The sequence below is a fragment of the Kryptolebias marmoratus genome, linkage group LG3 (genome assembly GCF_001649575.2).
Source record: "Kryptolebias marmoratus isolate JLee-2015 linkage group LG3, ASM164957v2, whole genome shotgun sequence".
NCBI classification, from domain to species: Eukaryota; Metazoa; Chordata; class Actinopteri; order Cyprinodontiformes; family Rivulidae; genus Kryptolebias; species Kryptolebias marmoratus.
In genome coordinates, this window is record NC_051432.1 from 942,178 (window position 1) to 956,915 (window position 14,738).

Genomic DNA, 14,738 nt, shown 5'->3' on the forward strand with positions numbered 1-14,738 from the left:
AAAAGCGCTAAGAGGAGCCAAGTGAGTCAAATATTTTCTCACATTATCAGTTTAATGTATCTTCAGGGCATGGTGACAGTTTTTAAGACCTACTTTGAATTTAAAAAAAAGTACATCATTTACTGTCTCTGACAAGTGACATTCTCACAACACATGACCATGTCTGCATCATGTTGCATCATTTGTCTGCAGCATTTGTCGGGGCTCATACTCTACTGATCAGTATTGGAACTAATAATCAGAGAGTAACACTGAATGTGTGAGCTCACCCTCGTCCATCCTCTCACTCTGGAGTCAGAGTTCAACAGCTGTTTGTGTTGACACATTGTGGCAGCTTTGTCTGCTTTCCCTTTCCCAAAAACCAATCAGTGTCTCTGCCTTTATTGACAGTTTTCTGCATTGCATCCCAGTAATTTATTGATGCGCGCAGTCTGCCTTGAAGCCATGTTTGAATCAGAAGCCATCATACACGCTTCTTTCATCAAGAGGGAATAAACAATCGACGCTAATTGCGGCTGCCATTTTTAGGAATGCTTTTGATCTGCAGGTCAAATATGGATTAGGAAAGGGTCGATTCGGAAAGCATATATGGGCATCAAAAATCTCCACCCACAGTGATGGCAGGTCTCTTTCATCCTGAAGTGAATACTTTAACGGATTCAGGACCAAGATGCCGATTTGACATTTTAATTAGCAAGCGTCCAAAACAGCAATTAAAGTGTGTGAGTAGTTTCTGTTTTTTTTTTTTTTTTCTGGAGAAAACAACCACAAAAACCCACAGTATTTGTGTTTAAAATAATAAATTGTGAAAGAAAATTATCCAGAGAGCAACAGTAGCTAAAAACCATGAATTTTGCATTTAACAAGAGGCTTTTAAGAGTAGTTCTTTTCCTATGTTTGATAATTACTTTTTATATTTTATAAACAAAGCCAGACTTTGTTTATATTTTTTATATTTTGGCTTTTTTCATGGTGGGGCAGCTTTTTCAAAAGCGCCACATATTGTAGTAAAATCCCTCCTCTACATTCAGATGTCATGTGCAGTGAGGAATATTGGGCTATGTAGGGAATCAGTATTTTGTTTACTGGTACTGTATATTTTACTGCATCAAGTGCCAAAAGCATAAAATTAAGACTGAACTAAGTGAAAGGTTGACCTCTCCCAATGCATACTTTTCTTTATTTTTATCTTTAAACCAATAAGAGATTGTCTACTAACCCATTTTGCAAACCAGAGCCCAGCGGCTACACCCTGTGGAAGTTTCTTCACAACAAACATGAAGCTCAAAGTCAGAAACTGCACCTGAACCCCCTCCCTAAGAGACTCATTCTTTCCCCAGTGCCCAGAGCACCTGAGAGCCCTGAGGCCCAGAGGCCCCGAGCGTTGCTTCCAGTGAGGCTTCTAATGATCAGGTCATGTAATATTAACCAGAGGAGGAAGCAGAGCCTGTAGTTATATAGTTCTACCCCCACTAACACCAATACATCCTCCACATCCACACAATCCCTAAAGCACACAGCAGGATAAAGTGTGTATCACAGATCACTGCCCTTTCATTTCAGTAATTATTTTAACCGTTTTTTAAATTCTAAAACCTTGTCATTTTTATGATTTACTACCATTAAAAGCAATGTTTTTAATCATGGCATTTACAACTGAAATTGTATTCTATAGCTTTATGTGACAATTGAAATGTTGCTAATTGTCCCTAAAAAATAAAATAAATGTATTTACAAATTATCATGAAATCGTGAAAATGAAACATATAGCACTAAAAAATCAAAAATCAAATCTTCAAAAACAAACTGAAGACCAATCCCAGACTGTGATGATGAAGGAATTAGACAAAACATCCAGAAACTGCAGCAATCCTTCAGTCTGTTTTATACTGTTCCATCATGTGCATTTCTTTGCTCTAATGGTTATTTATATGGAGAGAGAGCTTGTGCACATTGCATCCTGAAATCCAACATTATTGTCTAATGTATGCTCCCTTATGACTATATCCTTACTGTAACAGACTACTCTATTAGAGGGTCGACTCTGAAGCCTCCCATTAACCCTGTATTGTTTTCAATAAGCTTAAGACGGCCCACTGTGATAATCTGTGTTAAACTCCTGCTGAGGACCCCCACACTGCAGTCACTTGCACTGTGGCTGTATAGAATATGTCTGTAGTAGAGAGATACAGTATTTCTCTCATTCTCCATCCCCCATGTGCCGTCCAAGCTCCTTCCTGTTATTATGAACTTATGGAAGTACTTTTTTAAAAGCCTTTCAACTGTTGCTATAGTAATTTAGCAGTAGTTATATTGACTGCAGATGTTCTTGTAAAGTCACTTGACATCCACACATGATTCAGATACGTATATAAAAATCAAGATGCTTGCAGATCAGTAAATGCTGGTGTGAAGCCATAAGACTCAAGTATGAAATAGCTAATTCAAAGAGTGATATGGGAATCCCAATCTAAAATTTAACAGGAATTAAGAAACTTAATTGATCGCATATTCCTACGTAAGGTGCATGACAATGAAACTACTAGGTGTCTTTCGTTTTAATAAGCTAAAGTACAAGCTGCAAGCAAAACTTAGCAGGTACAGTAGAAATCAGTAGAGCTTTAAGATTCTACAGTGGATTCAAAAAAGTATTCAAATCGTGTTCACTTTTTTCAGTTTTATGTTACAGCCTGATGCAGTTATTTTTTTCTCATTAATCTTTTCTTAGTGTCTTATAATGATGAAGTAAAAACAAAATTTTCAGCAGAAAAGACTTGAAGACTGGGCAGGGGTAAAAGGAAACTCAGGAACTCAGACTAGGTCAAAAGTTCACCTTTTAACATGACAATGACCCAAAGCACACAGAAAAGAACATCTCTCAATCCAGGTGGGCAGCTTGTTGCATTAAGCTCAAAAGGACTTGAGGTGCAGAGGCAGAATCGAGGCTATAACTGCTGCCAAAGATTTTTCAACAAAGTTCGAAGTAAAGGATCTGAAGCCTTAAGTAAATATGACGTTTCAGGTTTTTTTATTATTATTATTAAATTATACAAAAATTATACAAAATTATACAAAACTCTGTCTTTGCTCTATAACTGAGCAACTAAATGTAGATTATCAAAGCAAGATTTGTAAATATTGTACCATCAGGCTGTAGTATAACAAAATTGCTAAAAGTGAAGGTGATTTAAAAGTGTTCTGAAGCTGCTATACAGTTTGTTACTGTATGATTCAGTGAGCATCATATTACAGAAAGTACACTCAAGATAGAAAATAAATTTTCATTAGGCTCCACTTTTTTAAAACAAAAATGCAGTATGTTTAAAAATGTTGACACTCTTCATAAATATTCTTGTTCTTCTCCATTCAGACATTCGCTTAAATCAGAACATAACCTGTCAGAGGTTGAGGAAGAAGATGGCCTGCTGCAGAAACGTTTGCAGGATGGACTGAGGGAGAACTACGTCAACTCCAACTCTTTCAAGACTCCACTGGCCCGTTCCTTGCGCATCAAAGAAGAGCTCCTCAGCCAGAAGCACCGCCTTTTGAGTCAGCCCACTGCTCTTTCACTGGCTAATCTTGAGTCAGCTGGTTTGTTAAATCATGGGCAGTCCCACTCCATGCTTAGTCACAAGGGCTCTTCCTCTTTTTGGGGAAGCAAGGCTCACCTTGAAAGCCTGATGAAACTAAAGCAGGCTGGTGGAGCTCTAAGTGACCTCAAAGACCTGCCTACATTCCTGGAGAATCACCACCACAACCACCATGGAGCCTTCTCCTATAAAAGTTCCCTCCACCATCACAGCCACCATCAAGTATCAAAGGCCCAACATCATCACAATGAGGGCAAGAGAGAGCAGGGTTACTCGCCACCAGTTGACCTAAAGATCCCCCAAGTTCGAGGAATGGATCTTTCCTGGGACTCCCATTCCTCTGAGCTGTATGGATATGGAACCATGGGTGTAGGGGGAGGTGGCCATGGTGAGAACACCCTGAGTCGGAAACTGAGAGCCATTCTGCCCAAGCAGAACCGCAGAGGAGGGAGTCTGGGAAGTCTGCTGGATGGGGCAACCGATTATTGGAGCTCTGATTTGGACCACTCCAGTTCTGGGCCAGCATATTCCATCTCCGATGTGGAAGGAGACCCAAACTCCAAGCAGCCAAGAAAGAAGAGAGGTCGCTATCGCCAATACAACAGTGAGATTCTGGAGGAAGCCATAGCTGTAGTGATGAGTGGGAAGATGAGCGTGTCTAAGGCACAAAACATGTATGGGATCCCACACAGCACTCTTGAGTACAAGGTAAAGGAGCGCATGGGAACCCTGAAGAACCCTCCAAAGAAAAAGCTTAAGCTGATGATGAAGGTGGATGCAGGAGGTCAGGATTTTGCCACAGAGTCAGAGAACACACCCACTACAACCCCACGCGATGATGGCCTGCCACTTGCAGCTGCTGAGCTCAAGGACAATGTGAAAGAGGAGGAGGATGACAATATCAAACCAAGCGACTAAACAACTTACGCATGTAAACCTCAGTCACATGACCTAAGTAATTTAAAATGGATGGGGCTTTCTTTGTGCCAATTACTTTGCAGTATCTGGGTGAGCACAAATGCAGAGATAATATGAGGAGGATTCTTAAAAACAAACTGGAGAAAAATAACCAATCGGACCATTTTTAACCTGTGTCACTTGAGAGACGCTGAGCAAGCATTTGTTTAGCTTTTATATCCAAGAGCTTAACAAATGCAACCAAGGACATTAGGTAAAGGACAGCTGATAAAGATTTCTAAAGCATGCTGATAATCCCCAGCCCAAAACCCCAAACTCTCCTCTTTTCTGAACTCGACACAGTGATATGTTGCTGCTTATAAATGCAGTTTGGGCTTTGGACTAGTTCAGTTTTGAGGGTAAAAGTTGAGAGGAATGTTGAAAATTTTCTAGGAACTTTGACAGATTAGTCATTTTTTCACTCCCCTAACTCATGGAAACTAGCTGAAAATTGGTAAGTGAGCTCTCTATTACCTCTGAAGCCAACTATAAGGATTAATCATACAATTGATGTTCCTCACCAGGGTTCTAAAACAGACCCATTCTCTTATTGCCAGGTAGCCATGATGCTTTAACTGCAAATCTTTTCTTTACTCCTTAAAATATTCTGCTTATCTCTGTGCGGACGAAAGCAAGATTAACCCGTTCTCTTCTGAGCGAGAGAAGACACACAAAAGTCATTCAGGGATGCATGTTTGTGAGTTTTGTGGACACTACTGACTTCTGTAATCAACTTCTTTTTCCTTTCTCTTTCTTTTGATTTATTTTGCTTTCTTTTGCACTACACTTTGGGTCTGGGGCTCACAGACCAGGTTACCTCGGCATTGTTGCCCATGCATCATGCACTTATTATGGTCTGTCTCTGAAGCCCAGTCGTAATCTTGCAACGGGTCAGAGGTGCACATCGCCTCTGAATGCTGATTCATATTCAGATGCAGGATGCGCTGAATTCACCTTCTTTTTTTGCCAAGAGACAACTTGAAGGGTACTCTGATTATGGATCAGCTGCTTTTAGGGCGGGATGCTACCTCATGGACCTTCATCAGTCTGACACTGCTGATCCTGAAAAGGCGGAGCCATCTCCAGATTGCCCTCCGAATGGTGACAAAAGTGAATCCCCATCCCCCCCCTGGAAATCTTTATTGGATGACAGCCTTTTAGGATCAGAATGTGAAACTGTGCTGCTATCCAGTTCATTATTGACCTCCTACAAAGGCTTTAGCCCAGGTTGATCAATTTTAGCTTGGCCAAGCTAATAAGAACATATTGCTGATGTTTTGTTATCGTTATGTTGTTTTGTTTTGTTTTTCTAATCAAACTAAGCGGACACAGCTTGGTTGATGAGTTTTGAAAGAATTCCTCTCCTTCAAACTTCAAAGACGATTTAAAGGCAGTTATGTATGAAACAATGTGCATTTATTGAGGGGTGGTCATTTTGGGAGGGTGTGGGTAATATGCAGTGGGGGAGGGGGTAGTTTATAGGTTGGGTAAAGGCAGATTTTAATATATTATAAGTTATTATGACTGACTATGTAAAAGCCAATCCATATTTCTGGGTGTTTTCTCCTCATTTTAACTCAGGGTAACTGAGACAGTCAATGTGGGTATTTCTTGTTGGACCTATAGTAGACAGAGAGGAGGACAAGAGATGCCTCTCACTAATGCTTTGTCTGTGGTAGTGCCACATGATTGCTGTGGCAGTGCCATAAAAGATAGACCTGCTACTGAAATAGAAAGGGCAGAAAACACTAATGTTGGGTTTGACAATTGAACTCATAACGCTGAACTGAAGTAGCACTTTTCAAACGTAAGAGGAAAAAAAAACAAGAGAAATAAAGTGTGAGGTTATGGATGTAGTGTAGCTCTTCTTCTGGGGCAAATGAAGCAAAGAGCAATGAGAAGGGCAGAGAGAAGGAATTAAAAAGCTTTAGTCTGTGGAGACTTTCTGAAAGGTGCAGCCTGGACCCAAACTACACTTGTTTTGCCCTTCCCAATTACCTCCACACAAAAGAAGAAAAAGAGAGAAAATATGTTTGACACCTGAAACAAGTTGATTGTGTGTGTTGTCTTGTTGTTTTCCCTCCACGCGTATCTAAACAATGCTCTTTGCTCCTGATACTGCCTGGTGCTCACCCAGTCTGTGAGATTTTTAACATGAGAATTGTAATTCTGCTAAGATGAAATGATGATTCACTCTTTTCTTAATTGTATTGTACACTTTATTTATTTGATTTTGTTTTAATTCTTTAAAATGGCATGCACCATGTTTTTTTGGCTGATTTTGTGTTTGAACCAATATTATGGTTAGAGTAGTTTGTAATTTAACACAATCTTGAGACAAAGGTGTCTAAACCCACAATATGTCATATTTATGAAATTGGTCACAATCTAATTAGTATTAGAATAATTTCCTGCCTATTGCATACAATATTGATCATTTTATGTGGTTATTGGTTATCCACATTATTTGCTTGAAAAGTTCAATAAAAGACCCCTTCTGGTAGAAGAAATAATCCCTGGGGTCATCATGCATGAAATGCATCCAACACTTGACAATGCAAAGCATGGAAAGTGTCTAAAAGGTTGGTGTGCACATTGAGTTTGGTCTAGAGTAGAAATTATGCACTGATCTGATAGTTGAAACGAATCAAAGCTCCGATGTTGACAGAGCTGCTCACTGATCCAGCTGTGAATATTAGTTTTACAAAACAATTAACGCTGGGCTCCTTCCTTGTTTATAAAAAGGGGGGGGGAAAACCCCTTTTTAAATCTCTTTGTTAGCTTCTTTCATGTAACACATGTAAAGAATAAAATATACATACACAAACTGTGTAATTGGCATTTAATGCACAGGTTTGCATGAACAAATTGAAACAGCACTTAAACTGAATTCCCCTGAGAGGGGCAGTTCCTCTAAAGCCAAACAGTATGTGTGAATAATTTACAATAATCTCTAAATGATCTACTGAACTTTTACCTAATTATCTGACCCTTGCTGGTCATTTGGATTGTACTGTTTTTGCTCCTCTTGAAAAACAGTGTTTTGTTTTGTTTTTTTCCCCATCTCCAGCCAGACCTAATCTACTGAGGTGCATGCCATTTAAGGTATACGTTTATTTCTAGTCTTTTCTTTGGTTCTTGTGAGTGTTTGTAGAATGTCGGTAGTGTGGTTAACTGCTCCACCTGTCTGAAAAAAACCCTCTCTGAGCTGAGTCTCTGCATTGTCTTGACAAAAAATATCTCAAACTGTACTTGAGAGAATATTACACATCTATTTCCATACACATGTAACACAAATTTTGTGAATTGAAGGAGTCTCTCAGACTTGGCATTGACACTTCATTTTCAACAGACTGTTTTTTAAAAAACTATGAAAACTATGCCCGTGAGGCAGCTGAATTCTTGTGAGGTTCACAATGAGTCTCACTTGCAAGACAATTCTTCATGCCAGGCTATCATAAAATAATATGATAAATATTGGTATCCAGAGGTAGGTTTTAGGCGGATGAACTGTCAACAGTAGGTTAAAAGGTCAGCATAAATGTATAGAATAGATGTGATATTGGAGTTTGATGGTTTTTATTTTCTAACTAAAGGAGTCGAAGAAAGACTCGTTAGGCTTTTTATTGGGAAAATATGTTTTTGCTCTCCTACCAACTGACTTTAGCATGAGTTTGATTTGGCCAATTGCCCACTGACCAGACTGGTTTTGAACCAGGTCATAATGCTGAAGGAGGTGGTAGACCGATATTTTAGGCAGCTGCAATCAGCTGCAAGGTATTTTATAAGTGCCTGTCTTTTTCCAACCACCCTCCAACAATGCCTTCCAACAACAACCAACCGTGTAAGGCGAATTCATCAATCACATTCAACAATCTGTAGTTTTCTTAATGATGATAATGCTGAAGAGCACTGTAAAACGTGGCAAAAGACTCCAGTTGGTGTTTGGTAGGCAGTGAGAACCAACTTATAAATTTTCTATTATTTAAAACAAACCTCACAGTTACCTCCATGTCCAACAGATGGAGGACTGCCATGCTGAAAAGAGTCTCCCATTGAGATAGAAAAGTTTTATCACAGGAGAAAAGGAATCACTCAGAAAAACTTTGTCTTGATTTATTTTAACAAGTCCTATAGTATAAATAAATATTCCTCAATATGACGATCAAGCATTTTTTCCTCCTTTTAATGTTTCACCCATCTGTAAATTTTGGGAAGCATAAAGCCCAAGTGCTATACCTCATCCACAGAACTTTTGCTCCTTTCTGTGCCTTGTGCATTAATGTATCCCTTACCTGGGAGCTTGTCAAGGCAAAAGCTGATACTCTGGGAAATATCATGTCCTCCACTGTTCCTTTACTGTCTGACTTTTTGTTTTTGTTGTTTTGCTTTTCTCTCACAAAAAGAGGAGAGAGAGAGATAGAGACGCTTCAAATGTCTGACTGACCAATATGTGCAACCCAGACACTTTTCAGGTATTTCTTGCAATGGCACCTCTTGGAAGTGGATTAGATTAGAGCTAAAAATGAAAAGTACAAACATTTTGGGATTTAGTTGTGGGTTTCTCCCTAGAGACATGCAGGTCCCTCCCTTCTTCTTTCTGACAAAAAATAAAGGGTTGTGTTCACTGATTGGGGGAGGTGGGTGTCTCTGGTTTGTTGGTTGTTAGATGTAACACAACTCCAGGTTGAAACTTGACAAGGGAATGTATTTTTTTTATTGTCTCACACTGAAAGTAATGAGAGACCCAGAGGGGGTATTTGAAAACAGGTGGATAAGTTAACCTTCACTAATGATATTTCTTCAGAAAGAAAAACCACCAATCTATCCAAACCCTTTTACGCTGCATTTCACCGAAAACACCGCACACACAGGAAAATGTACTTTATTATGCTGAAATCAAAAACAGCTATATACTTCTTAATATGTATGTATTTCTTTTGATTGTTTTGTGTTTTATCCTAATGTTTATGTTTCTGGTTGGGTTTTTTTTTGTTGTTGTTGTTGTTTTCACAGCTTGGTCTTTTATTTGATTAGTTGTTTTTTTAAAGAGTGAAAGACCGTCAAAAACATGACAAAAAAGAAAACAATGTTAAACAACAACTCTGTAACCTCAGTATGTGGACACCACAGGCAACACCATTTTCTCTCTGAATGGTGCATGATGGCATGGCCTAGGAAGAAGGAAAAGAAATGTGTATGTTTGCCATGCTCCTCTCTGCGGAGAGGTGTCCTCTGTATCTGGCTGTCATTTATACCTCAGGTCCAGCCACTTAAAAGCAGTTGATTGTATATTAGACACACAAGAAGAATCAGGATCTTTAGTACAGCTTGTGTCCAGTTTTTTAGATGCAACAAACAGAAGCAGATTTTGGGTAACAGTTCTTTTTAATGTGGTTATTTGTACTCTTGTTACTCCTATGGTATCTAATATTTCTCTTCTTTCCTAGAAACTCAAATTCTTTTAAAAGCTAGAAGTCAGGTTTTTGGGGAATAACATGCTGTATTCTGTCTAGGACAGAGCTGTGGGAAAGCAGAACGCACACACCAGTAGTGACGTGACGCACCCAGAGCAACACACACTCTCCCTTCTCATCAGGTAGCCACAGTTTGTGTGGGTGGGTTTTATGTATAATTATAAAGCTGGAGTCTGCCGTGGCTCTTTTAGAAGCAGGTGGGTGTGTTTTGTCCACAGCCTGCAGAACATCAGCCCTGCAGGCTGATTCTGATCAAACACACTGGGATGCTGCAGGCAAAGCCTCTGTGAAAACCTTTTTTTTTCCTTTCTTTCTTTTTTTTTTTAACTTTTCAACAGACATTTTTTTGTCTCTTCCTAATGTCAGCCTCTTGTTCATTCAGTTAGAGGAACAAATCTTAGTATGGCTGCTGAGTTATAAGTGACCACTCTGTGAGGCTACATTCCTGCACTTCTTGTTTTCTACTTATAAAGATTGCCAATACATAGGCATTGAAGCACCCTTATTACTATTTGGTCATTAGGCTTCCGTTTCCATCACAGTTTTGGATTCACTGATTCTCCTGCAGCTTTAGAAAAGTCCGAAGAGATATATATATATATTTTGTATTTTTTTCACCCAGTGTGTCTCTCACTGCTATAGGACTTAAGGTTTTTTTTTTCTCAAATCCCCCTAGAGTGCAAAGTGTGCACCTAAACTTCCATAGATTTTCATTGTAACTGAACTCAGTATTTTCTATTCAAAACTGTAAACCCACATGAAACGCTGTAGATGCATGAAAAATTTACATGCGTGACCATGAGTGCCTGATTATGAACTGGGGTAGTGCACGTCATGGTGTATGTTTTGTTGGCAGCTATCGATGCTCGGCCGAGTCAAACTGAACCAACTCATAGTGGAAGGGGTGTAGAACGTGGGGGAGCAGCTGCTTCACTTGCTCCACTGAGCAGGGGCCTGTGCACATAATGACTGGACATTTTGTAATTTGCGGTTCAGGAATTTTTTTTTTTTTTTCAAACCTATAGTTTTTGCACAGTGAAAATTTGTTTGAAGCTTATTTCCTACTCTGCATTTCTCCCTGTGGTATTAAGAGTGCCGTCAAGGAATTGCAGACACAGGTGTGTGGTTACCATGGTGACCCTAATGAGCCACTGGCAGCAGCCTTAACATTTCTTTTGATCTTGGTTTTCTTTACACTTCATATACAGTTCCTACATCAAAACGCTGACATTTTGTCATCTTAGATCATTATAAAAGTAAATCCCAAACCACATTTGAACTTTATAGAAGGAAGTTGATGTTTGTTGACATTTCAGGCAGTAGCTTCATTGGCACCCTTCAAATTTTCTTCAGAAATTCTTTTTATATGACTTTTCTTCTGAATTGCTAATCTACTGCATTCTAGCTGCTGCTTTATGTGACTGCCCTCGATTCCTGAATAAAACTCTTAGGTATGGGCCAGAATTAGTCACATTCAGCTCTGTTCACTGTGGGCGATGAAACACAGTGGTTAAAAGAACTGCCTTGCTCAGCACTAATATAGTTTTTGATTGAATATTTGAGGCCAAAACATTTTTTTTTGTGCTTTGTGTGAAAAGGAAACTCTGATGAAATTAGTGCCACTCTGCTAAAAAGCATAACTGAAATGTGTCGCCTTGATTTGACAAACGTATATATGTGTCAAGGCACACACTTAAAAAAAATTACTGTAAGTCCCACTTTCTGACTAAACTCAAAATCTCTCTTGAGCAGTATAGCTACATTTCTTTGAAGGTTTATTTAGATATGCTAATTTTTTTAAAGCTGCAGGAAAATTTTAAAAATTGGTAACTGATGAAGAGGAGAGAATACCCTGCTGTGACTTTTATCACATCCAGAAATCATACAAGATCTTCTGACTTAAGATTTCAGTCAAATAGTATTGATAACAATAATAAGCATGTTGGTTAAAAGTTACATTTCTCATTGTGTCTTTTAAGCCTCGCTGTGCTCCTCTACACATTTGTCTGAGCCACTCTAATGGGTCTGCCCAAATGTGCGTCTCTTCTGTCACCGAGCACGGTGCCAAGTTTTATAAATGTCAAAGCATTTGTGAAGACGTGAAAAGCAGTCACTCAGTTGCAGTCGGGCTTCAGAGAGCAAAGCTGAGTACGGAGCTTAAAAGGCCAGGCACGCCTCTAAAGTGATGCTGATCCACAGTTATCAGAGCAACGCACCTCCACCTTCTTTTGTTCACATTAATTTCAGGAGAAATTACATGTTCTAAACCAGTACCACAAAAGGAAAAAAGTACTCTAAAAATAAATGCTGTTTTAATAAATGATAACATTTGAGGCACATTGTTGATTACAGTACAGCAAAAGACAAAATTGCCCACTAATAAGCGTAAATAAATAATAAAATGCCTTTTTAAGGTCTGAATGTTCTCATATTCTGTGCTAACCAACCACTGCGTCTCAGAGTCTTTCTTTCTTTTCTTTCTTTTTTATCCTAAACATAATTCTAAATATATTCCTTATAAATTGGTGTCTGAATTTTGTATAATCTGACCATGGAAGCAGTTTAAATTTATTATTTTAAATTTCCGTTCGTCCTGTGAATTTTTTGCACCGTTTCTCACAGTAGCTGTTGTCGCCCCCAGCGAGCCTGTGGCAGTGGCGTACGTCTCACCCCTCCGCCTTGTTAGGAAGCCTCCTCACAGATGGCTGCCAGACAGAGCGGTGGATTCAGGCTGCGGTCTGAGGAGGTGGATGGGACCGCAAGGATATGATCTAAGTGAAGTAGAGGAGAATAAAGGTTGCCATCCCCACCCCCATGCCATAGTCAGTCATCAGTCTCTTAATGAAACAGAGCTGGAAAACGTCTCAAACCACTTTGCCGTACAGCTTTAATGATCAAAACTCGCCTGTGTCGATCTGAAGCTCCACTTTAGGAAAACAGGAGGATTCTGGGAACAGAAATATTAAATAAGATGTAGGTTGAAACAGGAAATTTAAAAAAATCTTAAGCTGGAGGTATGTGAATGAAATCCACGGTGCTTGTGTGTGTTGCCATGACAATCTTGCAGTATTGTTCCCATGTGGTATGTCTGGCCCTTTAGAGCCACCTACGTGGACCAGCTGCTCTCTGTAGGTCTCAACTCAGACCCAGTTCCTCACTGCGAAAAATGCAAGTTCTGATTTGATACAATATCAAGTGTTTTCATGAGCAGGGCTGTTTTCTGACACAGTCGTGCACGATCTTTAGCCCCACAAAAATTTATCATCAAATGTCTTCTATCTTTTTTTTCTTTGCTACAGGATCTTGCAAATTTTTGTCTTGTTATTTCCACATCTGTTCATACCTCTGCCAAGTTGTCTTTTTACAGCTTTGGTCACCATGTACTTTTACTTTTTGTGTACAAAAAGAAATTGTCTGCCAGGTCTGTTCGTACTGACCTCCGTTCACTTTATATTTGTGTTGGCAGCCATGGCAATGTAGAAAATTCAGCCTACCAGAGTACACATTTAAAATCAAGATAAGCAGATTTGGACCAATTTATTATTATTATTTATATTATTATTAAGGCTTTAGACCCAAATATTTTCTGAATAGCTCCACTTCTCAAAACAAGATTTTAAATTGCAATTCTATTCAAATCATGCCTTAAGCTCTGAAAATAATGGCAATTTTATATTTGTGCTTAAAATCACTAGCCGGCCAGGTATCTGTGTTTTATAAAAGCAGAGTCTGCTTTATTACCCCTGAACTATTGAGAATCTGAGCCTGGTTCATGTATTTTGCACACTGCAACTAAGCAATTACACATATCTTATTGTAGATGATCTAATGTGCTACAGAAAACATAATCAGTGTGTCTAAAGACATACAAGATATTGCTATAAATCATAGAACTGGTGCCTATAATGATATGGGTGCAAAATGGTAATTGGTTCGTAACCTACTGGTATAAAACAAAAACCTCTAAGTACAAGGTGACAGTGCAACTTGGTGGAAGTACAGACCAACATTCATCTTGAAAGGATTGTGACATAGGCCAAATATTGCAGAACGATCTGTCATTTCTCAGAACTTATAAAGATTGTATTCTCTGATTGCCTGCTGACCACTGACGTCTCTTCCTCTTGTTTTTCCTCTCAGACATATTTCAGATACAAACTATCGAGTCATTTAAAAGCATGAACTTTCCAGAGACGATCTGTGACGCTGGTGTATCGCTCTGAGAGTGACTGTGTATTCACTCTTTTGATGTTAATGCTTCTTTTCATTTATCTTTTACCCCAGGTAAAATGAGCCCCAGCTCCCTTCACTCCATATCAGACCCGTTCGTGAAGCTGCCTCTTGGTGTCGCTTTTTCAGCACCTTTTTCTTCAGTTCAACTGTATTTTCACAGAGGCTTTGCTGCACTCTCCTCTGATGAGGAACTAGCAGATTTTTTTTAGGACACGGTAAAAGGTTTTCCAGCAACTGGGGTATGGGAAAATCATTATCTTCTTTCATGTGGAGTCTCTTGAGAAGAAAAACACATGCCACATATAGTCTGTTTGGTTGTTTTCAGCATGTCAGCCTTGTATATTCAGTGAACTCCTTCCACTACAGATTTAATATCTTAAAGAAGGTTACTTTATATGTTTTGAACAGCCAGTAAGCAGGGGGTTGGTCTGTTGAAATTCTGTGATCCTCTTGTGTGTGTATGTACATGTGTGTGTGTGTG

At 39.1% G+C, this 14,738-nt stretch overlaps 1 protein-coding gene across 1 annotated transcript in view; it reads left to right on the plus strand.

Annotated features, from left to right (window-relative positions):
- The window catches only part of lcor (ligand dependent nuclear receptor corepressor), a 123,832-nt gene extending 109,094 nt beyond the window's left edge, over positions 1 to 14,738 (plus strand). The window contains exon 7 of the mRNA XM_017435580.3: positions 3,371 to 14,738. Within this exon, the coding sequence (XP_017291069.1) occupies positions 3,371 to 4,508 (1,138 nt within the window). The 3' untranslated portion in view covers positions 4,509 to 14,738. The remainder of the gene's footprint in view (positions 1 to 3,370) is intronic.